This window comes from Salvelinus namaycush, chromosome 9, assembly GCF_016432855.1.
Source record: "Salvelinus namaycush isolate Seneca chromosome 9, SaNama_1.0, whole genome shotgun sequence".
Lineage (NCBI taxonomy): Eukaryota > Metazoa > Chordata > Actinopteri > Salmoniformes > Salmonidae > Salvelinus > Salvelinus namaycush.
The window spans coordinates 55578756-55605898 of record NC_052315.1 but is presented as its reverse complement, the minus strand read 5'-3'; the positions used below and the strand labels follow the sequence as shown (position 1 = coordinate 55605898).

Sequence of the window (27143 nt, the reverse complement as noted above, 5' to 3'; positions counted from 1 at the left end):
CAAATCCCTTATACTTTGCTTGAAAAAATATATAAATAATAATAAATCAACAAATACCCTACCATCTGACCCTACACTCACTAAAAACCTACTCCACTATTTAAATCTACTTAATCCTACCTCAGGCCAACAGTCTGATACGATGGGACACCACCACTTAACACATCCTGTAACTCTTCTGACATCAAGTCTCGCACACCCAAATACCTCTCTGCAGCTGCCAGGGACTGCTGCTCGGAAGAAATATCAGCCCCTGGAGAGAAGCACCTCCATTTTCTGTGACTTACGTTTCATCCCTGCAGTACATTTGATAACCATTGCTTTAAATGCTAAAAATCCAATCTTACTGAAACATATATCACTTGTTGGCCGATCCCTCTACTGCTCACACCACTACTCTCATGATCCCTCCCCCTTGACCCGTCTTTCTCTAGTTTCTTCACTGCCTCAGTATACGATAACTGCAGTACTCCAACCCTGGAAACCTCAACCTGCCTCTCTCGCACCAGACATTGCTGATCCCCAGCCCCATGTGCACCCCTACAATTAACACATACCAATACTTTCCCCAATGCTACACATTCCTTTGTCTCATGCCCTTCTACACACTTCTCACACCTAGGAACCTCCCTCCTAAACACTGCTGCCACATGCCCATAAGCTTGACACCTGTAACCACATCATGTACTCGGCACAAAAGCTTGTACGGGATAACTTACATATCCTAACATCACTTTGTCGGGCAAAGACTCAACATCAAAACTCAAAAGAACAGACAACGACTCTTCTGTTTCAACACTCACTCCACCCTGTCTGCGTCGCACCAAATGACGAGCATCACAAACACCGTGAATCTTCCCCTTCAGTTGGTCAACATTCACATTTACCCCTACCCCAGTAATCACACCTCTCAATGGCACCCTTGAGACTAAAACAATTGACCTCTATTTTCCCCATTTGTTTTCCAGTTCAAAGTAAATGGCTCAGATCCATATATGGCAATGGTCTATTTGCATATAGGCCTACTGCAACTCTGATTGGTTATGCCGCACCGGTCTGTGTAGAGTACAGGCTGAGTCGTGTGTGTCAATGCAATAGAATCCTACTCCAATGCGTTCTGCCTACAACAAAATCTCTTGCATATCTAGTTTTGCATATCTAGTTTTGCATAGTTAATTTTGTTTCGGCATGTTGCATTGACTACGTTACTGACTACAATTTTGGACCTGTAACTAGTAACTTTAACGGATTACATTTAGAAAGTAATCTACCCAACCCCTTGCATGAGTGTGTGCGTGCGTTATATACAGTAGATCTTGTATAAACACAGGGACATGGCTAAAAAAACGGAATCACAACCACAGAACCGCACACCAGTGAAGGTCATACCCTAGGTGGCCATAGGCCTTGTTGTCTACCAGGTTATTAAACAGAGGTGCCTAGTTATTCTTCTGTTGTTGATATCAGGTAACGTGCAACCTAACCCTGGCCCTGATATGTCTCCCAACCCTCTCAGATTTTAAATCTAGATGTGGTTTTGGTATTTTTCATTTAGATGTGGGCAGCCTGTTGTCAAAAATTGATGGGGTTTGGATTTGGGCTAATTCAACTGATGCTGATGTAATTGTGTTTTCTGAAACCTGGCTCAGCAAGTCTGTTCTTGATAAGGATATTTGTATAAATGGTTACAATGTGTATCACACTGATTGAGTGGCTATATATGTAAAGACTAAATTCCTTGTAAGTGTGGCAAAGTCTGAAACTATTTGTAAACAGTTTCTTGCTTTGAAACGTGAGGTTTCAAAGGGTTTCTCTATAACTGCGATTGGCTGTTATAGACCCCTTATGTCTAAACTTCTTTACAGTGAAATTATCTTGATTGGTGATCTCAACTGGTGTTGGTTAAAGCCGGTGTCTGATGATTTTAAAATGTGTTGTAATTCTATGAATCTTACCCAGTTGATTAACTCACCCACCAGCCCAAATCTCAAATGTCCAGAGAAATCGACCCTAAATTGATTTGATATTGACAAATTTTCCACATAAATATTCTGCGGTTGGTGTTTTTTGTAATGATTTAAGTGACCATTGTGCAGATGTTGCTGTTAGAAATTCAAAGGTTCCTAAGACAAACCCATGCTTTATTCGTAAGATACATTTTAAGAGTTTTAATGAGCAGGCTTTCTTTCATGATTTGTTTTATTTTGACTGGAGCAAGATTGAGCTTATTCCTGATGTGGAAACTGCCTGGAAATTCTTTCATGTTGGTTTTTACAAATAGTAAACAAACATGCCCCATTCCACAGGTTCAGAGTTAAAGGACGGGATAACCCATGGTTTTCTTCTGAGCTGTCTTGTATTATTCACAAACATAATCTAGCCTGGGCTAAGGCAAGGAAATCATGTTCTGATTCTGATTGGCTTCTTTTTAGGCAGATACGAAACAAGTGTTATTTTCTTCTCAGGAAGGACAAGTCTGAATATTTTATGTCTGTTACCACTGATGACCACAGAACGTTTTGGAAGGGTATTAAGTCTATGTCTGGTAACAGTAATGTTAATGAATTACTGTCATGTGTATTGAAGGACTCTGTTGCTGTATATGACAACACTGAAATGCTGAATTGTTTTAATGAGCACTTTGTATCATCTGGTAGGCTGTTTGATTCAGTGTCCTCTGTCTCTGTACCAGTAAGCCAGTGACTCAGCCCCTGTAATAGGGTTAGAGGCAGAGAATCCCAGTGGAGAGAGGGGAACCGTCCAGGCAGAGACAGCAAGGGCAGTTCACCAGTGCCTTTTCGTTCACCTTCACACTCCTGGGCCAGACTACACTCAATCATAGGACCTAATCATAGGACCTGTGTGGATGAACCAGTGTCCTCTGTCTCTGTACAACCCTGTGTGGATGAACCAGTGTCCTCTGTCTCTGTACAACCCTGTGTGGATGAACCAGTGTCCTCTGTCTCTGTACAATCCTGTGTGGTTGAACCAGTGTCCTCTGTCTCTGTACAACCCTGTGTGGATGAACCGATGAGAGCTGGTTTTACTGCTATCCTACAAAGCATTACATGGGCTTGCTCCTACCTATCTTTCCGATTTGGTCCTGCCGTACATACCTACACGTACGCTACGGTCACAAGACGCAGGCCTCCTAATTGTCCCTAGATTTTTTTAAGCAAACAGCTGGAGGCAGGGCTTTCTCCTATAGAGCTCAATTTTAATGGAATGGTCTGCCTACCCATGTGAGAGACGTAGACTTGGTCTCAACCTTTAAGTCTTTATTGAAGACTCATCTCTTCAGTAGGTCCTATGTTTGAGTGTAGTCTAACCCTATTACAGGGGCTGAGTTACTGGCTTACTGGTGCTCTTCCATGCTGTCCCTAGGAGGGGTGCGTCACATGAGTGGGTTGAGTCACTGACGTGATCTTCCTGTCTGGGTTGGCGCCCCCCTTGGGTTGTGCCGTGGCGGAGATCTTTGTGGACTATACACGGCCTTGTCTCAGGATGGTAAGTTGGTGGTTGAAGATATCCCTCTAGTGGTGTGGGGGTATCATAGGATGGGGCCACAGTGTCTCCTGACCCCTCCTGTCTCAGCCTCCAGTATTTATGCTGCAGTAGTTTGTGTCGGGGGTGTAGGGTCAATCTGTTATAGCTGGAGTATTTCTCCTGTCTTATCCGGTGTCCTATGTGAATTTAAGTATGCTCTCTCTAATTCTTTCTTTCTTTCTTTCTTTCTTTCTTTCTTTCTTTCTTTCTTTCTTTCTTTCTTTCTTTCTCTCTCTCGGAGGACCTGAGCCATAGGACCATGCTTCATGACTACCTGGCCTGATGACTCCTTGCTGTCCCCAGTCCACCTGGTCGTGCTGCTGCTCCAGTTTCAACTGTTCTGCCTGCGGCTATGGAACCCTGACCTGTTCACCGGACGTGCTACCTGTCCCAGACCTGCTGTTTTCAACTCTCTAGAGACAGCAGGATCGGTAGAGATACTCTCAATGATCGGCTATGAAAAGCCAATTTACTCCTGAGGTGCTGACCTGTTGCACCCTTGACAACTACTGTGATTATTATTATTTGACCATGCTGGTCATTTATGAACATCTTGGCCATGTTCTGTTATAATCTCCACCCGGCACAGCCAGAAGAGGACTGGCCACCCCTCATAGCCTGGTTCCTCTCTAGGTTTCTTCCTAGGTTCTGGCCTTTCTAGGGAGTTTTTCCTAGCCACCGTGCTTCTTCACCTGCATTGCTTGCTGTTTGTGGTTTTAGGCTGGGTTTCTGTACAGCACTTTGAGATATCAGCTGATGCAAGAAGGGCTTTATAAATACATTTGATTTTATTTTATTTGATAGTTGAACCACTTACATATCTGTTAAATTTAACCCTGGAATGTAATGAAATTCCAAAGATCTGGAAATCAGCATTTGTCTTACCAATTTTAAAAGGGGGACATCCAAATCTTTTAAATAATTATAGGCCAATCTCAAAGTTGTCACCTCTGGCGAAAATACCTGAAACCCTTGTTGTGAACAGCTAAAATAGTTTTATATACTAACTCAATTTTATCAATGTACCAATCGGGCTTCAGGAAGAAGCATAGCAAAATTACAGCAGCCATGAAGGTTTTAAATAATATCACTGAAGCCCTTGACAAAAATCAGCACTGTGTCTCACTTTTTATTGACCTCTCTAAGGCTTTTGATGCAGTTGATCATGCTATACTGAGGCAGAGATTGTCGAGCGAACTGTAGGTCTTTCGGAGCATGCAGCTGCATGGTTTGCTAACAATCTGTCTGATAGAACTCAGTGCACTCAATTTGATGGACTCATGTCTGTTAAATTGTCTGTCTGTAATGGTGTGCCCCAGGGCTCTGTACTTGGTCCCCTCTTATTCACTATTTATATAAATAAGTTAGACAAAAATGTGCAAAATGCGCAACTTCACTTCTATGCTGATGATACTGTATGTATTGTTGTGGCTCTCACAAAAGCTTTCCAGAACTTGCAAACTACTTTTTATACTGCTCAACATACCTTGTGTCAATTGAAGCTCATCCTCAATCTGACAAAACTAAACTAATGGTGTTTTCTAAAGCAAGAAATAGACCTCTGAACCTTTCACTTATTACTACCTGTTTGGGCAATGATATTTAGACAGTAACCTCATATAAAAAAAAGTATGAATGTATGTACTTGTAAGTCGCTCTGGATAAGAGCGTCTGCTAAATGACTTAAATGTAAATGTAAATGTAAATATCTTGGAATTTTAATTGATGACGGCCTTTCTTTTAAATTGCATATTCAACAATTTACAAAAAAAATTAAGCTGAAGTTGGGATTTTATTTTAGGAATAAGGCCTGTTTTTCTTTTGAAGCCAGAAGGACGCTAGTATCAGCTACATTTATGCCTTTACTAGACTATGGGGATATTTTATATATGAATGCTTCATTCAGTGTTTGAGATCAATTGACACCCTTTACCATGGAGCATTGAGATTTATTTTAAACTGCAAAACCCTTACGCACCACTGCACTTTATATACAAGGGTTGGCTGGCCTTCTCTAGTCAATCGTAGGCTCAGTCACTGGTATACTTTTATTTACAAAGCCATTTTGGGTTTACTACCATTTTATTTGGGCATTTTTATTGTTCAGAAATATGGTGGGTACTCTCTTCGTTCCAAAGACTTTATCCTGCTAACTGTTCCAAATGTCCGAACTGAATTTGGTAAAAGGGCTTTTATGTACTCTGCGCCATCGGCTTGGAGCACCTAATAAAATACTTTTAAACTGGAAGAACTTGTCCCGATTGGTGTTTTAAATCATTGATGAAGTATTTTGAGGCTGATTCCCTGACTTGTCAATGTTTTTAATTAGCTGTTTTATGATTTTGTTATACTCTTGTGAATTCTATGGTTTTTTACTAGATTACCTGTAGTTTTTCATGTTGTCTGTCTGTAATTGTGCAATGACATGGTGCTGCCAATCTTGGCCAGGACACTCTTGCAAAATAGATTTCAAATCTCAATGAGTCCTTCCTGGTTAAATAAAGGTTAAACAAAATCAATAAATGTTTACTTCTGACCAGTTACAGCAAGAGATTCAAGACACCATGAACATCAAAATGTCATTTCTGTACCACACATTTGCAGATATAGGCAATAGAATCCAGGATGAGGCTAGTATCGGTTGTGATATATTTATGCTTACTGTTTAGAAAAAATGTTCTTCATAGTGGACTCACCTCTGTAGTAGTACAGGCACATATCTGACAGCACAAACCACCTCTTCTTCCATAGCTTCATCCCCGTGCTGTCCTGAAACATAACGGAGGAACACAGAAACAGTCAGACCAAATTATGTCTCCTCAGCTCACCTTACAACTAGTCAAAGACTTGATAATGTAGCAGTTGAATAGATGTAATGGCTTTGGAACCCCAAGGAGAGGTTTGGGAAACTATCCCACCTTCTGTAGACAATAAATGTATTGATTCTGGTCATTTAACCCAACGAGTACAAAAAGAGAATAACTTAATTGTTACGATGTATTTCTGCTGAGTCACTCGTTCTAAGAGCTAGAAACAAGGATCATCAGACAGTCTTCTGGTGTTCTGTTCAGAATGTGGTTGCTGGTTCTAAATAAAGAAGATCAAAAAAAGTCAGTTGTCTACTCCAGATGTGATTAAAAAAAGTAAACAACCTTCCCCTAAGACAGGGTCATTGTTCTGTATTAAAATAAAGGTTCACACACACACATAGTTCTGAGTTCTTTGTTGGATTTAGGTCCACCTCTACGCAGACGACACCATTCTGTATACATCTGGCCCTTCTTTGGACACTGTGTTAACTAACCTCCAAACGAGCTTCAATGCCATACAACACTCCTTTCCTTCTCCTCTCCTTTCCTCCAACTGCTCTTAAACGCTAGCAAAACCAACTCTGGACGGTTCTGACCTAGAATACGTGGACAACTACAAATACCTAGGTGTCTGGCTAGACTGGAAACTCTCCTGCCAGACTCATATCAAACATCTCCAATCCAAAATCAAATCTAGAATCGGCTTTCTATTTTGCAACAAAGCCTCCTTCACTCACGCCGTCAAACTTACCCTAGTAAAACTGACTATCCTACCGATCCTCGACTTTGGCGATGTCATCTACAAAATAGCTTCCAATACTCTACTCAGCAAATTGGATGCAGTCTATCACAGTGCCATCCGTTTTGTTACCAAAGCGCCTTATACCACCCACCACTGCGACCTGTATGCTCTAGTCGGCTGGCCCTCGCTACATATTCGTCGCCAGACCCACTGGCTCCAGGTCATTTACAAGTCATGCTAGGTAAAGCTCCGCCTCATCTTAGCTCACTGGTCACGATAACAACACCCACCCGTAGCACTCGCTCCAGTATATCTCACTGGTCATCCCCAAAGCCAACACCCCCTTTGGCCGCCTTTCCTTCCAGTTCTCTGCTGCCAGTGACTGTAACGAATTGCAAAAATCGCTGAAGCCTTACATTTCCCTCACTAACTTTAAACATCAGCTATCTGAGCAGCTAACCGATCGCTGCAGCTGTATATAGTCCATCTGTAAATAGCCCACCCAATCTACCTACCTCAACCCCATATTGTTATTATTTACTTTGCTGCTCTTTTGCACACCAGTATCACTACTTGCACATCATCATCTGCCCATCTATCACTCCAGTGTTAATCTGCTAAATTGTAATTACTTTGCTACTTGTCACGACTTCGACCGAAGGTGGCCCCTCTCCCTGTTCGGGCGATGCTCGGCAGTCGTCGTCGCCGGTCTACTAGCTGCCACCGATCCCTTTTTCCTTTCTGTTGGTTTTGTCTTGATTGTTTTCACCTGTTGCTCATTTTGGTTCATTATTTGGTCTATTTAAACTTCTAGTGCTCGCTTGCTATTGTGCAGGCTTATCCTTACTGTCAGTGGTGCTGTTGTCTTTTTCGCCTGCGTATTGTGTTGTATGTTCTTTCCTGTTTTGGAGACATACGTGTTCTATGGTCATTGCCTGTTTGTTTGGCTAGACCACGCGCAATAAACGCATTTCTTTGGAAGTTTGCTCTCTGCGCCTGACTCTACACCCACCACTCCTAGAAATACGTGACACTACTATGGCCTATTTGTTGCCTTACCTCCTCATGCCATTTGCGCACACTGTATATAGACTTTCTTTTTTTTCTATTGTGTTATTGACTGTAGGTTGTTTATTCCATGTAACTCTGTGTTGTTGTTTGTGTCGCACTGCTTTGCTTTATCTTGGCCAGGTCGCAGTTGTAAATGAGAACTTGTTCTCAACTAGCCTACCTGGTTAAATAAAGGTGAAATAAAAAAAATAAAAAAATGTGAATAATAAAGCCTCTCAAGCCTCTGCAGTCCTTCTCCGGTATCACTGGATGCTGTGTTCAAAGGGTTTTTCAGGCTACTGTTTGTAACAGGGGGGGGGTGAGGTAAGGGGTTGAAAGAGAGGGCAACAACTGCCTCGGTTCGGTTCTCTTTATTGGAAAACTAAGTGATGTTCTCCTTCTTGTTTAAACTCTAAACTCCTTAAAATAATCTAGGATTCCAGAACTACAATCTAGGACTCGATTCTGTAACCAGCACGGACCCAGAGTGATTTTAACTCACTCTCATTACCATTTAGTGGAAAATCCTCAGGCCACCAATGTTTATCCATCTGTAAACTTGCCTGGCGTGTGGTTGGCTGGTTCTGGTGGCATTACACTACAATACATAGACATATGCTCCCAGTACATTTGCAGATCAGACATTTACAAACATTCCCGGGTGGTATATGCATTTGAACGTGGCATTTTTTTTCTATGGCAGTATTGAGATGTATTGAAATGTCTTTGTTCCAATAACAGAATCCACCACCAACCCGGCTCCCTTATGATTCTATTCCTGAATGTCATGACTGTGCTTTGCGTTCATGAATGAGGTACCATTCCATTCTCAAACCGTCATGTTTGTCAAATAGATCACACACGGCTAGTAATAGAGCTTGGGCTGGGCGGGAAGAGAATAATGAGGGATGTGTCTCAAATGGCTCCCTACTCCCTACATAGTGCACTACTTTAGACCAGAGCCCTATGGGCCCGGGCTCTGGTCAAAAGTATTACACTATGTAGGGAATAGGGTACCATTTGGAACACATGTTAGGCCTTCACAATGAATCAGTGTGACATTATGTGGTGCTCAGCCTGACTCAATTGAAGTAGTGCTGCAGCCCTTTTCAGCAGAGAACAGAACTAGATTGCACATTTGAATGAATGGAACCAGAAGAGAAGTGTAAATCCACATCTCTCCCTCTGAACTTGAACTACTACGATCACCCTGAATGAAGTCCCCTCGAAGAAAAAACATTAACAAACTTGCACACACACACTTGCATGTGCATGCCCACACACAATCAAATGGGGACCCCTTCCAAACATCTGCTGCCAGCTGTATGGAGTGAAAGCCCTGGGTCTTGGGTCAACTGTGCACCGTCGTAATCACAACTAAATGAGGAGGCCCTACTTTGTGCACGAGTGTAAAAGAATAAGAAGGACCCCTCTGGCTACCCGTCTCCCTTAGGCTCACCACTCTTCAACCTGGGGCCGCTATTCACAAATAGTCTCATCTCAGAGGAGTGCTGATATACGATCAGTTATGCTTTTTGAACAATAATGAACACGATGAAATGTGCAGGGTGAACCTCATTCTAGATCAGCACTCAGACGCTTTATGAGTACAGGGCTTGGTGTATGTAACCATGGAACTGTGATTAAGGAAACTGCTATTTAAATATTGCTTTGCATTGCTTGTCTGACTGGCGCACACACACACACACACACACACACACACACACACACACACACACACACACACACACACACACACACACACACACACACACACACACACACACACACACACACACACACACACACACACACACACACTCTCTCTCTCTTTGACTGGCAGAGCAGAGCAGAAAGGCTAGAGGCTGTACAAGATCCTGTAAGACAATGGAAAGATTCCATTGTGCTGCCCATCTTTAGACTGTTGATCAAACTCTGACAGCACAGGGAGGGAACGTAAGCCCCTCTACATTATTCATAGAAGAGGAGGGAATGGCACAATAGGAGAGAACTTTCAAATAGTGTATATTTTGTGCTGTAGAGTGAAGATTTGAGGTACACTACATGACCAAAAGTACGTGGACACCTGCTCGACGAACATCTCATTCCAAAATCATGGGAATTAATATGGAGTTGGTCTCCCCTTTGCTGCTATAACAGCCTCCACCCTTCTGGGAAGGCTTTCCAAAAGATGTTGGAATATTGCTGCGGGGACTTGTTTCCATTCAACCACAAGAGCATTAGTGAGATCGGCCACTGATGTTGTGCGATTAGGCCTAGCTCGCAGTCAGCGTTCCAATTCATACCAAAGATATTCGATGGGGTGGAGGTCAGGGTTCTGTGCAGGCCAGTCAAGTTCTTCCATACCGATCTCGACAAACCATTTCTGTATGGACCTCGCTTTGTGCATGGGGGCATTGTCATGCTGAAACTGTAAAGGGCCTTCCCCAAACTGTTGCCACAAAGTTGGAAGTACAGAATCGTCTAGAATGTCATTGTATGTTGTAGCATTAAGATTTCCCTTCATAGGTCCTCCCGAGTGGAGCAGCGGTCTAAGGCACTGCACTGCTTGAGGTGTCACTACAGATCTGGGTTCGATGCTGGGCTGTGTTGCAGCCAGTCACGACCGGGAGACACATGACGAGACACACAATTGGCCCAGCGGTTAGAGGAGGTTTTGGCCGGCCGGTATGTCCTTGTCCCATCGCGCTCTAGCGACTCCTGTGGCGGGCCGGGAGCATGCACGCTGACACGGTCGCCAGTTGTACGGTGTTTCCTCCAACACGTTGGTGTGACTGGCTTCCGGGTTAAGCGAGCAGTGTGTAAAGAAGCAGTGCGGCTTGGCAGGGTCGTGTTTTGGAGGAAGCATGGGTCTCGACCTTCGCCTCTCATGAGTCCGTACGGGAATTTCAGCGATGGGACAAGACTAACTACCAATTCGATATCACGAAACTATGGAGAAAATGGGGTAAAAAAAACAAAAACCGTCCACAGACCATTATTCCTCCTCCACCAAACTTTACAGTTGGCACTATGCTTTGGGGCAGGTAGCGTTCACCTGGAATCCGCTAAACCCAGATTCGTCCGTTGGACTGCGGACGATCACTCCATAAAATGCGTTTCCACTGCTCCAGTGTCTTATGGCAGCGAGCTTTACACCACTCCAGCTGACACTTGGAATTGGGCATGGTGATCTTAGGCTTGTGTGCGGTTGCTGGGCCATAGAAACCCATTGCTTCCAGAGGCAGTTTGGAACATGGTAGTGAGTGTTGCAACCGAGGACAGACGATTTTTACACCCTACGCACTTCAGCACTCGGCGGTCCCGTTCTGTGAGCTTGTGTGGCCTATCACTTCGCGGCTAAGCCATTGTTGCTCCTAGACATTTTCACTTCACAATAACAGCACTTACAGTTGACAGGGGCAGCTCTAGCAGGGCAGAAATTTTACGAACTGACTTGTTGGAAAGGTGGCATCCTATGATGGTGCAACGTTGAAAGTCACTGAGCTCTTCAGTTAGGCCATTCTACTGCCAATGTTTGTTTGTGGAGATTGCATGGTTGTGTGCTCGATTTTATACACCTGCCAGGAATAGGTGTGGCTGAAATAGCCGAATCCACTAATTTGAAGACGTGTCCACATACTTTTGTGTATATATAGTGTAGGTTGAGGTCAGTTATACCAGCTTTCCCAATAATCAAAAACAACAATTACGTAATTTCAAAAAGTACATGTCAAGACTCTGAGTGTTTCTCAATATGCATACTACCGTGCTCCACACTCTCATGCTCCGAGTGCATTCTCCGACGACGTTCTCCTGAGCATGTTCTTGTGAGGACGAGAGTGTGAAGAATGCATAAAGCATTAGAGAAGCACTTGCACTACTGTATTACCTTACACTTCACCTCCCTATTCACTTATCCTTCTTCCAGCCAGGACAATGGCAACAATAGACAAAACAAGATATACACAAAGCAAAAGTTTTACTTTATAATTATCAGATAAATATCTGAATCGTAATAATCTAGCTAGCCAGCTAGTTAAACAGGCAAAAATGACCAGATTATGCAAGATAGATTATTCGTGGCTATCAGGCTAGCTAACAGTAGTAGCTAGCCAGTTAGCCCTATTGACTTATTATGGGCTTGTGATTTAAGGTAAACATGCTAAAATTAGCACAGCATGTATTTATTAACGTATCAAGATAAAATATTGTAGTCAGGCAACATATGAGATGTGAATAGGCAACATTTAATTCCAAAGTCGGAATGTATTTTCTCTCTCTTCAGCTCAAATAATGGCCGCCATTGATTTCAAGAAAAAAAATGTATGCCTTGCATGCTCCGTTTCGCATACTTTAATTTGGAATCATACTTTGATACTCAGATCCTCCCGTTCTCCAATTTGCATGATCGGAGCATGGTAGTATGCATTTTGAGAAACACCCTTTGTCTCCCTGACTCATAGATTGATTCACTGTAGTGACTACTGTATACTGCTATACAAAGCCATCAACACACACACTCACCTGTTTGTAAAGCCAGTTACTCTTGATTTCCGCCGCATTGGGGTTCCTTCTTATCGAGTTAGATCTCTTCCCAAAGTTGTGAATTTTTTTTGAGGATCTTGAGGGCTGAAAATGAGTAAATTATACACTCACATTGATGTTAAGTTACTCTAGAATCTAGATCATTATAGTTTGTCCCTTCATGTGTGTGTTTGTGTGAGTGTGCGTGAGCATGCTTGTGTGTGAGTAATCACTATAACTCACTCTTGCTACGGGGCTACTGGGGTGAGTAGCGTAGTCTGAGCCGCCTGTGTAGTTGGAGGCCTCACTACTCATGGTGCTCATTGGGCACTCCTTCTCATTCGCTGGCGCTTTGGGGCTGGACCTACACAACAGGAAATAAAAGTGGTAGGAAATTATCACAGATGAGCTCACATAATTCCGTATTCTACATATTAGAGGCATGTTTGATCTACATGAGATACTTCTGAGCAAAACTTTCTCGAAGCCTCTCAGAGTCACTCATTCTTGGCCTACATCACTGCTGCATAAACTGTTGGAGCTCAATTTGTCAGCCAGACTTCTACAGCCCATTTAAAGTTGTTAGAGAGACAAGACAAGACAAGACAGGAAATGTATGTGCAGTGACATGGACAGAGTAATTGGCTTGATTCAGAGGGGCCATGTTGAGCTTATTATAGCTGAGGGCTGAGGCTTTCAACTGCTGTTGACTGACTCCCTGAGCAGTGTAGATGTGTTAAGTGAGGTCAATTTGACTGATAAAAAAGTGTGTCTTGCTGAAAGGCTGGAAAGTTTTAAAAGTAAAGTTTAAAGAAAAAAAGGTTAAACGTCCATTTTAATATATACCCTTAGGGTTGATGGGACTCCTTGCAGTGAAATAACAGCAAGTGTTTTGTCCCATAGAGATGTTCTGTCTTAGCCTACAATCTGTAGCTATGGTACAATGTTGTGGTCTACAAGGAATGACACTATAAAAAGAGAATTGAACAAAAATACTGCAGTAAAAAAACAACAATGAATCTCTTGGATATATTGGGTTTCAGGTCAGTGAACAAGGACAGTCAGAAACCCTGGTTACAGCTGCACTGTGGGGCAGTCAACAACACCTCCTCATTCTAACTCAATTCAGCCATACAGTAGCCTAACCCATACCCGCACATATACTACCACCCAATACATCCACTCCTCCCTCCCTCAACTCATCCACCCTTTGTTCCCTCCCTCAATCCACCAATACATCCCTCCGTTTATCCATTAATGACCATTCAGTGACCCTTTAATATCAAACTCAGATTTGAGTAGTAAGTCTGCATGCTTTTGCTCAACAGAACAGGTGTAGATAGGACAACAGGTAGGTTGGTAAACACAGAGGAGAGGGGTGAGCAACAGGAGGTTTACACCAACATACAATACTGGGAGGGTCATACTGCAGTAGCCTAGCCCCAGATCTACTTGTGCTGAATACTGCCCTCCCAAGAAAAAAGGCAGTAACTGCTCATAGCGTGGAACTGAGAAAAATGTCTTGAAAGTTTTTTAATTGTCCAGCCAAATTAATTCTAGGGAGATCATTGGAGATGTAGTGTTCTGTTGCATTACTATGAGTAAATGTTTTATTTACGTTGACCCTGACATCTGACATGACCTTTGACCCTTAAAAATGGCAGTTACTGCCTTCTTCCTTGCCATGATATGTTTCTACATTGCAGGGTAATACCAAAGCAAAGAGCAGTATCTGCCATTTTAATTTGTTAGTTTACTATACTTCTCATTTATGCTATTAATAAAATAGCAGTGTAATTACTGACAGTGTAACAAAGTTGAAACGGCATCCTTTGTGTGTCTTCCACTAAGATACCGGTTGCATTAACAGTTGAAGTCAGAAATGTACGTGCGCCTTAGCGAAATACATTTAAACTCAGTTTTTCACAATTCCTGACATTTAATCCTAGTAAGAATTCCCGGTCTTAGGCAATGCTACCAAATACTAATTGAGTGTATGTAAACTTCTGACCAACGGGGTATGTGATGAAAGAAATAAAAGCTGAAAAATATATTTCTCTACTATTATTCAGACATTTCACATTCATAAAATAAACAGTTTCCCGTGTGTAATCATAAATGGTCCACCACCCAAAAGATATCCAGCCATTGGTGTCAACATGGGTCAGTATTCCTTTGGATACTGCTTTCAATACCTTGCAGAGTCCATATACCGACACATTGAGGCTATTCTGAGTGCAAAAGGGGGTGCAACTCAATATTAGGAAGGTGTTCCTAATGTTTTGTACACTCAGTGTATGTGGTGAAAGCATAATTTCAAGTCACATTGCAGAGTGGAAAACAGTTTGCTTAAGTTAAAATTCTCTTAACGAAATGGAGAAGCTATTACAGCTTCAATCTTTAAAAAATGAATTTGTGCTCACAAAGGGGGACCATGATGATTTCTATAGAGATGGCTGTTTGTCAGGCTGGTGGGGTACAGAGCTGGGTTGTTGATAATGTGGTGGGACCATGTTAGGCAGGGGGTAAGCAGTGCTTGGGCTGTGTTAATGATTAAACATGGGTAAAGAGGATTAGCCTAGCTGAGGCTGACTGTGCTTTTTGAGGACAGGACAGAGGTTCTTCATGGTGAGTGATTTTTCATTATCATGATGAAAAATACAGCAACTCTTGGTTGGACATGGGGAAATGTCTTAAAAAATGAGTATTTATTGTTGAAATCAACACGTTTTGGGCTTTCGGCACTTCATACAGCTTCTGGGTAAATTTGAGTGGCGCTTTATGCCCCAGTGCTACAATGCCCACACACAGGGGAGACCACCAATTCCTTCCATCTCTCCTCCGGCACGAAGTTCTGCTGTGGTTGTCAACAAGGAACCCCACATGGCTAACTTCACAATTCTTCCAAGTCTTATTTTGGTCTTCTCCAATATTGCTTCCTCTGCTGCTCTGCTGTGGTTGTCAGCAAGTACACCGCACATGGCTTCACATGGTTTCCCTAGCTCTGTTTGTGGCCTCTTTCCGTCAACACTTCACTGTGTGGGTTGGTGTATCACTCCTCTGTCACAACACTGTTCTACTCTGTCTGGCATAGTTAGATTATTATTCCGGATGTCAACAAGTACACCCCACATAGCTAACTTTACAATTCTTCCCTTGTTCTGGTTTAGTATTTCTGTCTTCTCCAATATTGCTTTCTTGTGTGGCTTGGTGCATAGCTGACTGGCTTACTCAGAATGTCAACAAGTACACCCCACATGGTTAACTTCACAATTCTTCCATTCTTCCCCTCTTTGTTTTTGTTTCGGGTCTCCTTGGTCTCCTTCTCCAATAATTCTTTATTTTGTGAGTTGGCACAACTCATCACAGCATTAGTCTTAAAATACATTTGGTAGTAAATAAGACGACAACCCACACTCCTCTAGTTGTGGCAGTCTGCTACACGAGAAATGAGCGGAATTCCCTGCTGTACTGTAAGTCACAACGATTTACTTTGTCACAGCAACTGTGTCTCAGAGACTCAAATATACCGCATAGAGCATAGAGGAGCATAGCAGCAGGACACCTGACATTTTCACTTTTAATCACAAACGCTGTCACTCCAGTAGTTTAAGAGCCATGCTACAGCCAGTTGGTGTACTAGTTTTAATGTCAGGGCTGTACTCAGTTACATTGGACCAAGTGTTACCCTGCGCTGCCCTCATGTAGAGGGAGGATGATGTGTATGCTCACACAAAATACTCCAGGCAGCGCCAACAAAGCCCCTGTATTAATTTGTGCACAAAAAGAAAATCTCAGATGTGCAGATAGCCCCCCATGCTTGGCCCCTTGGTGCCGTGTGCGTGCGCATGTGAGTGCTCTTGTGGGTATGGAGGGATTACCCCGCCAGAAAAGCACATTGGGGACACACTGTCTGAGAATGCAGTTTAAAATGACCATGACAGCATTTCTAATGAAAAGGGGGAGACTGAGGGCTGCTTCGTTTAGGAGACATGCTTTGTGGTGAACCTGACCCTTCTTCAAGCTCATCATTTCATGACAAAATGGCAACTAGACAAGGGCCCGTATTCATAAAGTTAGATCACAACAGAAAGTGCAAGAGTGTACTTGTTGGGGGCCTCCCGAGCGGCGCATCGCAGTGCTAGCTGTGCCACTAGCGATCCTGGTTCGAGTCCATTCTCTGTCACAGCCTGCCGACAACCGGGAGACCCATGGGGCAGCGCACATTTGGCGACTCCTGTGGCGGGCTGGGCGCAATGCACGCTGACACGGTCACCAGGTGTACGGTGTTTCCTCCGACACATTGGTGCGGCTGGCTTCCGGGTTAAGCGGACATTGTGTCAAGAAGCAGTGCGGCTTGCACCGATGGGACAAGACTGTAACTACCAAGTGGACACCACGAAATTGGGGAGATAAAGGGGTCAAAAAAAAAATCTAATAAAAGAGTGTACTTGTTGTTCACAAGGCAGATGACAGAACCAGGACTGTAACCAGGACATTATTATGCAGATGTTCTATCAGTTAGTTGTTTAATTTGATGATTTGGTTGAACATGGTTCAGACAAGAACAAACACCATACAGAACTAGCAGGACTTTGCAATATAAATACAGAATACAACATCCGGTAAAACACCAAGGGTTTGCTTTTAGTGTAGAACAACAGATGGATGTAGGTGCAAATGCTTTACACAGAATAGACACTAACACAAAGGCATCCATTCGAATCTAGCAGTATTTTACTGTACCCGCAGGCCTGGGCAACTCCAGTCCTCAGGGGCTTGATTGGTGTCACACTTTTGCCACAGCCCCAGCTAACACACCTGACTCCAATAATCAAATTATCATGACCTTCAGTTTGGAATGCAATTAGTTTAAATCAGCTGTGATGGGGGAAAAGTGTGACACAAATCAGGCCCCCGAGGACTGGAATTGCCCAGGCCTGTAAGATGTTGGGAAAAATCACTTTTACATAATTAAAGCTACAAAAGAGAAGGGGACACATTTTATTTCATATTGCAAAAGAGTGAGAAAATAAACAAGTCATGTCCACATTGTGTTGAACAGCATCAGAATTGCATCTTTCCAGCATGTTACACTCAACTAACATGTAATGGTGTTACCATTAGACCTATAAGAGATTGCCTAGTATAGAGACTGCATGTCAGTAGGGAAATTAACAGCTCCCAAACATGTCTTTAAATCGATGCTGTATGCTTAGTTAGGCCCTACGCCTATTGTTTGATGCATGACTCATGTGCACAACTCCTGACAACATCACCACCCTCACCAAGACCCTTCTCCCCCGATTGTTCAGTTTGGCCAGGCAGCCAGCTCTGGGAAGAGTGTTGGTGGTTCCAAACTTCTTCCATTTAAGAATGATGGAGGCCACTGTGTTCTTGGGGACTTTCAATGCTGCAGAAATGTCTTGGTACCCTTCCCCAGATCTGTGCCTCGACACAATCCTGTATCAGAGCTCAACCAACAATTCATTCAACCTCATGGCTTTCTTTTTGCTCTGACATGGACTATCAACTGTGGAACCTTATATAGACAGGTGTGTGCCTATCCAAATCATGTCCAATCAATTTAATTTACCACAGGTGGACTCCAATCAAGTTGTAGAAACATCTCAAGGATGATCAATGCATACAGGATGCACCTGAGCTCAATTCCAAGTCTCATATCAAAGGGTCTGAAAACGTATGTAAATGAGGTATCTGTTTTTTTATTTTAATACATTTGCCCCAAAAATTCTTGAATAACTGTTTTCGCTTTGTCATTATGGGGTATTGTGTGTAGATTGATGAGGAAAAAACATGTATTTAATCCATTTTAGAAAAAGTTCATGGGTCTGAATTCTTTCCAAATGCATTGTATAAGTCTGATGAAACAGCCACAGGGATCAATTTGAATAAACAAAGCCCATACAGAGCCTTGGAATTGTAAGAGTATTAGGCAGTACGTTCAACTGGCCTCACAACCGGAGACCACGTTTAGCCACGCCATCCCAGGACCTCCACATCTAGCTTCTTTACCTGCGGGATCGTGGGGAAAACTCATTCTGATTGGTTAGGCCTGGCTCCCCAGTGGGTGGGCCTGGGTCCGAAGTGGGTGGGCCTATGCCCCTCCCAGGCCCACCCATGGCTGCGCCCCTGCCCAGTCTTGTGAAATTCATAGATTAGGGCCTAATGAATTTATTTAAATTGACTGATCTCCTTATATGAACTGTAACTCAGTAAAATTGTTGAAATCATTCCCTGTATATTTTTGTTCAGTATAGATGTCCTGGATGGGTGGAAACATGGTGGGAACAGACTTCAAAACTAGGGACGTTGTGGCTAACTGAGGTAAGAAAGTAATTCTGCTCATAGATTATGCATGTATGAACTACACAATGACATATCCAGCCCAAAGCGGGAGGTTTATAAAATATTTCGTAGTCGCCAAAGTTCCGGAGCATGTATTTAAATTATTGTACTATAAACCCATTTATAATACAATACAAATATTACTGTATATAATGATTTACTCTAATATATTTGTGCATTTATGTCTCGTCTAAAGAAACTTTTTCCAAAAGCAATACTTTAAGTGAGTTTAATTTCAAATGAAGTGTGAGGAGATCCTAGAGTCTTATAAAAATAGAATCAGGGTGTAATCCCAACTTCATTGCCTGGGTTTCCCAAGCCTCCCAATCTTACAATGTGACATTTCCAAGATCCAAACTAAGATGAGGTAATCTTTTTTCTGCCCATTTTCCTCCTGAGCGCCGGATTAAACAGTGATTTTCAGAAAGGTCTTTATCCAGGGGGTTGGAGGAGAGCGGAAATAATCTTCCTCAGCCTTTTCTCTACTGGTCCCGAGTGAAAGATTTACTCCTATTATTATTTTTTCTCCAATAATAGCCAGCCGATGAGATTTTGGCTTGATTATGCATAAACCAGCCTTATGCAACACATCTCCGTTGTTTAATACTTTTTAGTCCATGACTAGACTTCATCTGTGTCAAAGAAACCATCTCATAAAGTTTGGTTGCATTTTTCACTCCGTGAGGAGTAGAATGTGGGTGCAGGGTACAGTGGGTCAATCCTGGCAGAACAGATAACTTGTCACACTAGGCCTTTGTCTTTTACTGTACTACTTTATGTATTATCAGATTTGACCATTTCATTGTTGCTTTTTTGTATATTTTGGCGTTTTATATTGTGTTTTTATTATGAGAGCTCAGGTGATTAAGACTTTGCAATGTATAGTGTTAATTACACAAATAAACTTGAAAATGTTAACTTATTCCAGCTCTTTGCTAAACTGCTAATTCCAGCTAAACTGGATGAACTCAAATAAGGCCATAGAGAGAAAAAAACACAAGCGACAGTTGGACTTACAATTTCATAACTAAATATGCGTAGAAACCACAAGACCACATAATGGTGTCACATCTGCTTCCACTACGCCCATCCGGTGTCGTCCTAACTTGCAGTACTCCCCCTGTATACTCTCTCTCTCTCACTCTCGCTCTGTGTGTGTGGTTGGAGACAGGTGTGCTGGACTCAGAGCAGATCCCTACCAGCTGCAAATCGTCCAAAAAATCAAGACCTCTACATATACTCTTTCTTGCCACCTCCACGCTGCCAGATCGTAATCTCTGCTCATTACCTCTCTGGCTCCTGTCTCCTGTTCCACATCTCACCACCAACCACCTTGCTCTGGATATCACTCACCACTATTACCTTGGATTCCCCTCAGGACCTGTTCCCCTGTTCTACTCAGCCAACTCCAACCTCACTCTACACTCCTGGTTTTTGCAACTCATCTGAGCTATCCCGGTTCTGCACTCCCCATTTCTCTGTGATCAATAAACCTTTTTGTGCATTCATCCCGGCTTCCTCTTCTGAGTCCGCTCTTGGGTTCCCCCCCTTCGCTCATCATAACAAATGGAAGTGCCTTTAATTGTTGTTTTTCACTTATGGTGTATGATTGAGAGATTGTAGTTATATCACACTGAAAATTGGGCTATGGCCCTAGCAATTCCATACTTACAGAGTGATTTTTATTGTTTTCAAGGAAGAAGTAGGAGAGGGGGAGATGCTATTTGTTATGGCATTGATTGAACTTGAACTCAAAAGACAAACAACTAGTTTGAACAGTTGCAACAAAAAATAATGGCCAGAATTCTGAAGGAAGTGAAAGAGACTTGTGTAAGACACCTTCTGCCAGATCAGGTTTTAAGATAGCACAGAAGTGTGAGTCTCTGGTAGTAAACAGCACAGTACGTATCATCCTCCTCTGCTACTTGTGGCAGTTGTAAAAGTGAACATGTTCTAGGAGGGCTATCTATCAGGGGGGCGGGAATAGCTGGGGTTGGCAGGTAAAGTGAGCTCTGAAGGGAGCCAGTGCCCTAAAAAATGATTAAATAGTTTTCAGCAATATAGTAAATTACTTCACCTCTCATTGGATTATAGTCAGGGGCGTCAGTTCTACCTCAAGACCGAAAATGTAATGTAAACTAAAGTCATTCCAATCCCGATAAAATTGTAAAAGCGGTTTAGCGTATTGATTGGCTGGCTTTAGGGCCATGCAGAGCATCGCTTGGAGAGCAGCTGCCAGCCCGCACACCTTTTCTCTCACTTTAAGAAAGCAGAGAGTGCCAGTTTGCTTTGCCAGTCAGCCGTTTAGGCAGTGCGGCGATTGCTTTGAATTTGATGTGGGCATTTTAACTCTGCCTTTTAAGCCTTGTTGTAATCTGACTGCCAGAGGTTAATTGAATTGGGAATTCGGAGGCGGGTGATCCCTCCTTTTCGGACACTATTCAAAAACGAAAGCTATTTCATTTCTATAAAAATATAGGTTGTGATAGCTGCAATTTATATTTTCATTCATTGGTCCAGTGGGCTAGTGCAATTTTTAGTTTCATAGGTAGCTATGAAAACAAACACAATTGAACAACTTGCCATTTAGAGCATTTCAACATCTATTTTGGCTTTAAAGACAATAACAATTGTAGGCCATAGGCTAACAGGTGTATTGTCATGCAGTGACAGAATGATAATTGAGATAATGCAAATCATTAATGAATACTTAGTTGGGCTAACTTTTTTTAACTTCTTGCTGTAGGCCTACATCTTCATCATTCCCTGCCTGCATGGCTAATCCCTATCTATATCATCTTGCTTATCCATTTTCCTGAATTAAAATGTGATATTGTAACAGATCAGTCTCGATGGCAATATGGCATTAAATATTGCTAAGTTATTTAGGCTAGCTATAGTGTGGATGTAGGGCTGTTTGTTTAACTATAAAATTTGCGAAAGCCGCCCCCTCTCATTGGCTACTATGTTGGACTATCAATATTCTCGTTATTTGTTACAATGCTTCAATATTTGCAGAATTTTTCAAATAATGCAGACAGGCAAATGCAAAAATAATACTATCTATAACCTACCATTCAAAAGTTTGTGGTCACTTAGAAATGTTCTTGTTTTTGAAAGAAAAGCAAATTTTTTGTCCATTAAAATAACATCAAATTGATCAGAAATACAGTGTAGACATTGTTAATGTTGAAAATGACTTTGTAACTAGAAACAGCAGATTTTTTATGGAATATCTAAATAGGCGTACAGAGGCCTATTATCAGCAGCCATCACTCCTGTGTTCCAATGGCACGTTGTGTTAGCTAATCCAAGTTTATCATTTTAAAAGGCTAATTGATAACTAGAAAACCCTTTTGCAATTATATTAGCGCAGCTGAAAACTGCTGTACTGATTAAAGAAGCAATATAACTGGCCTTCTTTGGACTAGTTGAGTATCTGGAGCATGAGACTTTGTGGGTTCGATTACAGGCTCAAAATGGGCAGAAACAAAGCACTCTCTTCTGAAACTCGTCAATCTATTATTGTTCTGAGAAATGAAGGCTATTCCATGCGAGAAATTGCAAAAAAACTGAAGATCTCGTACAAAGCTGTGTACTACTCCCTTCACAGAACAGCACAAACTGGCTCTAACCAGAATAGAAAGAGGAGTGGGAGGCCCCGGTGCACAACTGAGCAAGAGGACAAGAACATTAGAGTGTCTAGATTGAGAAACAGACGCTTCACAAGTCCTCAACTGACAGCTTCATTAAATAGTACCAGCAAAACACCAGTCTCAACGTCAACAGTGAAAAAGCGACTCCGGGATGCTAGCCTTTTAGGCAGAGTTGCAAAGAAAAAGCCATATCTCAGACTGGCCAATAAAAAGATAAGATTAAGATGGCCAAAAGAACACAGACACTGGACAGAGGAAGATTGGAAAAAAGTGATATTGGCAGACGAATATAAGTTTGAGGTGTTCGGATCACAAAGAAGAACATTCGTGAGACACAGAAAAAATGAAAAGATGCAGGAGGAGTGCTTGACGCCATCTGTCAAGCATGGTGGGGTGGCAGGTAGCCTAGTGGTTAGAGCGTTGGACTAGTAACCGAAAAGTTGCAAGATCGAATCCCTGAGCTGACAAGGTAAAAATCTGTCATTCTGCCCCAGTTAACCCACTCTTCCTAAGCCATCATTGAAAATAAGAATTTGTTCTTAACTGACATGCCTAGTTAAATAAATACAAATTATGTGATGGTCTGGAGGTACTTTTGTGGTGGTGAAGTTGGAGATTTGAACAGGCTAAAAGGGATCTTGAAGAAGGAAGGCAACTCCATTTTGCAACGCCATGCCATACCCTGTGGACGGCGCTTAATTTGAGCCAATTTCCTCCTAAAACAGGACAATGACAGCTCCAAACTATGCAAGAACTATTTAGGGAAGAAGCAGTCAGCTCGTATTCTGTCTATAATGAAGTGGCCAGCACAGTCACCGGATCTCAACCCTATTGAACTGTTGTGGGAGCATCTTGACCGTATGGTAAGTGAGAAGTGCCCATCAAGCCAATCCAACTTGTGGGAGGTGCTTCATGAAGCATGGGGTGAAATCTCTTTAGATTACCTCAACAAATTGACAACTAGAATGCCAAATGTCTGCAAGGCTGCAACTGCTGCAAATGACGAAAGCAAAGTTTGAAGTACACATTTATTATTCCAATTAAAAATCCTTATTTATAACCTTGTCAACGTCTTGACTATATTTCCTATTCATTTTGCAACTAATTTCATGTATGTTTTCATGGAAAACAAGGACATTTCTAGGTGACCCCAAACTTTTGAACGGTAGTGTGTAAGAATTATTAATAATACAGCGCATTCTAAAAGTATTCAGACCCCTTGTATTTTTCCACATTTTGTTACATTACAGCTTTATTATAAAATTGATTAAATAGTTTTTTTCCCCTCGTCAATCTGCACACAATACCCAATAATGACAAAGCAAAAACAGGTTTGCAAATGTATTAAATATAAAAAACTGAAATATCACATTTACATAGAGTACCAGTCAAAAGTTTGGACACACCTACTCATTCAAGGGATATTCTTTATTTTTACTATCTTCTACATTGTAGAATAATAGTGAATACATAAAAACTATGAAATAACGCACATGGAATCACGTAGTAACCAAAACCGTTTTAAACAAATCAAAATATATTTTAGATTTTAGACTCTTCAAAGTAGCCACCCTTTGCCTTGATGGATGCTTTGCACACGCTTGGCATTCTCTCAACCAGCTTCACCTGGAATGCTTTTCCAACCGTCTTGAAGGAGTTCCCACATATGCTGAGCACTTCCAGGCTGCTTTTCACTCTGCGGTCCAACTCATCCCAAAACATCTCAATTGGGTCTTGGTCTGGTGGTTGTGGAGGCCAGGGCATCTAATACAGAACTCAATCACTCTCATTCTTCGTCAAATAGCCCTTACACAGCCTGGAGTGTATTGGGTCATTGTCCTGTTGAAAAACAAATGTATGTCCCACTAAGCGCAAACCAGACGGGATGGCGTATCACTGCAGAATGCTGTGGTAGCCATGCTGGTTAAGTGTGCCTTGAATTCTAAATAAATCACTGACAGTGTCACAAGCAAAGCACCCCCACACCATCACACCCCCTCCTCCATGCTTCACGGTGGGAACCACACATGCAGAGATCTGTTCGCCTACTCTGCATCTCACAAAGACACGATGGTTGGAACAAAAATCACAAATTTGGATTCCTCCGACCAAATGACCGATTTCCACCGGTCTAATGTCCATTGCTCGTGTATCTTGGCCCAAGCAAGTCTCTTCTTCTTATTGGTGTCCTTTAGTAGTGCTTTTTTGCAGCAATTCGACCATGAAGGCCTGATTCACGCTGTCTCCTCTGAACAGTTGATGTTGAGACGTGTCTGTTACTTGAACTTTTATTTATTTGGGCTGCAAATTCTGAGGCTGGTAACTCTAATGAACTTATCCTCTGCAGCAGAGGTAACTCTAGGTCTTCCTTTCCTGTGGCGGTCCTCATGAGAGCCAGTTTCATCATAGCGCTTTATGGTTTTTGAGACTGTACTTGAGGAAACTTTCAAAGTTCTTGAAATGTTCCTTATTGACTGACCTTCATGTCTTAAAATTATGATGGACTGTCGTTTCTCTTTGCTTATTCGAGCTGTTCTTGCCATAATATGAACTTTGTCTTTTACCAAATAGGGCTATCTTCTGTATAACGGGGTGGCTGTATACCTTGTCACAACACAACTGATTGGTTTAAATGCATTAAGGAGGGACATTCCACAAATTAACTATTAACAAGGCACACCTGTTAATTGAAATGGATTCCCGGTGACCACCTCATGAAGCTGGTTTAGAGAATGCCAAGAGTGTGCAAAGCTGTCATCAAGGCAAATGGTGGCTGCATTGAATAATATAAAATATTTAGATTTGTTTATCACGTTTTTGGTTACTACATGATTCTATGTGTGTTATCTCATAGTTTTAATGTGTTCACTATTATTCTACAATGTAGAACATTGTAGAAATAATGAAAAACCCTGGAATGAGTAGGTGTCCAAACGTTTGACTGGTACTGTAGGTATTCAGACCCTTTACTCTCCCTTTACTCCCTTTACTCTTACTTTGGCAGCAATTACAGCCTTGTGTCTTCTTGGGTATGACACTACAAGCTTGAGACACCTGTATTTGGGGAGTTTCTCCCATTATTCTGTGCAGATCCTCTCAAGCTCTGTCAGGTTGGATGGGGAGCATCGCTGCACAGATATTTTCAGGTATCTCCAGAGATATTTGATTGGGTTCAAGTCCGGACTCTGGCTGGGCCACTCAAGGACATTCAGAGACTTGTCCCGAAGCCAGTCCTGTGTTGTCTTGGCTGTGTGCTTAGGGTCCATGTCCTTTGGAAGGTGAACCTTCGCCCCAAGTCTGAGTTACCAAGCGCTCTGGAGAATGTTTTCATCAAGGATTTCTCTGTTCATCTTTCCCTTGATCCTTACCAGTCTCCGAGTCCATGCCTCTGAAAAACATCCCCACAGCATGATAATGCCACCAACATCCTTCACCGTAGGGATAGTGTCAAGTCTCTTACAGACTTGACGCTTGGCATTCTGGCCAAAGAGTTCAATCTTGGTTTCATCAGGCCAGAAAATCTTGTATCTCATGGTCTGAGTCCTTTAGGTGCTTTTTGGCAAACTCCAAGCGGGCTGTCATGTGCCTTTTACTGAGGAGTGGCTTCCATCTGGCCGCTCTACCATAAAGAACTGATTGGTGCTGCAGAGATGGTTGTCCTTCTGGAAGTTCTCCCATCTCCACAGAGGAACTCTGGAGCTCTGTCAGAGTGACCATCGGGTTATTGGTACCCTTCACCAGATCTGTCCCTCTGTCCCTCGACACAATCCTGTTTCTTCGACCTCAAGGCTTGGTTTTTGCTCTGACATGCACTGTCAACTGTTGGACCTTATATAGACAGGTGTGTGCCTTTCCAAATCATGTCCAATCAACTGAATTTACCACAATGATCAATGGAAACAGGATGCACCTGAGGATCTGAATACTTATGTAAATAAAATTGAAAAAATGTCTAAAAAAACCTGTTTTCGCTTTGTCATTATGGGGTATTGTGTGTAGACTGATTTTTAAAAAAAAATCAATTGTACAATAAGGCTGTAACATAACAAAATGTGGAAAATGACAAGGGGTCTGAATACTGTTTGAATGCACTGTATGTATGAATTCCTTTGTTTGAATATTATTGTTTATTCGTTTGAATATACTGTAGGCCTATCGACAACCTAATTCCAAAATTGTTTCTAATTGTCCCCACCAATGAAATCAGGGAGGGAACCTTGGATCTGTTTCCGTCCATTAGTTTGTTTGTACGTATGTTTGTACACAAGTCACACACGATATCTCCGACAGCACTAGCCCGATTTCGATGAAACTTCGGTGAATGAGGCGTCTTGCCATAGGGATCCGGCATATACAAAATTAATTCACTGAAATTTCAAAGTCACACAATTGGCCCAAGGGGGGGCGCAGCATCTTTCGTGTGGAAAGATGTTTACTGTTGCT

The 27143-nt window shown here is 42.2% G+C and overlaps 1 protein-coding gene across 1 annotated transcript in view; it reads right to left on the bottom strand.

The window, feature by feature from the left end:
- The window catches only part of LOC120054210 (pleckstrin homology domain-containing family A member 5-like), a 102840-nt gene that overhangs the window by 53263 nt on the left and 22434 nt on the right, over positions 1-27143 (bottom strand). Inside the window, exons 2-4 of the mRNA XM_039001670.1 lie at positions 12919-13039; positions 12676-12780; positions 6243-6315 (exon numbers count right to left, since the gene is read on the bottom strand). Coding sequence (XP_038857598.1) covers positions 6243-6315; positions 12676-12780; positions 12919-12999 — 259 coding nt within the window. The 5' untranslated portion in view covers positions 13000-13039. The remainder of the gene's footprint in view (positions 1-6242; positions 6316-12675; positions 12781-12918; positions 13040-27143) is intronic.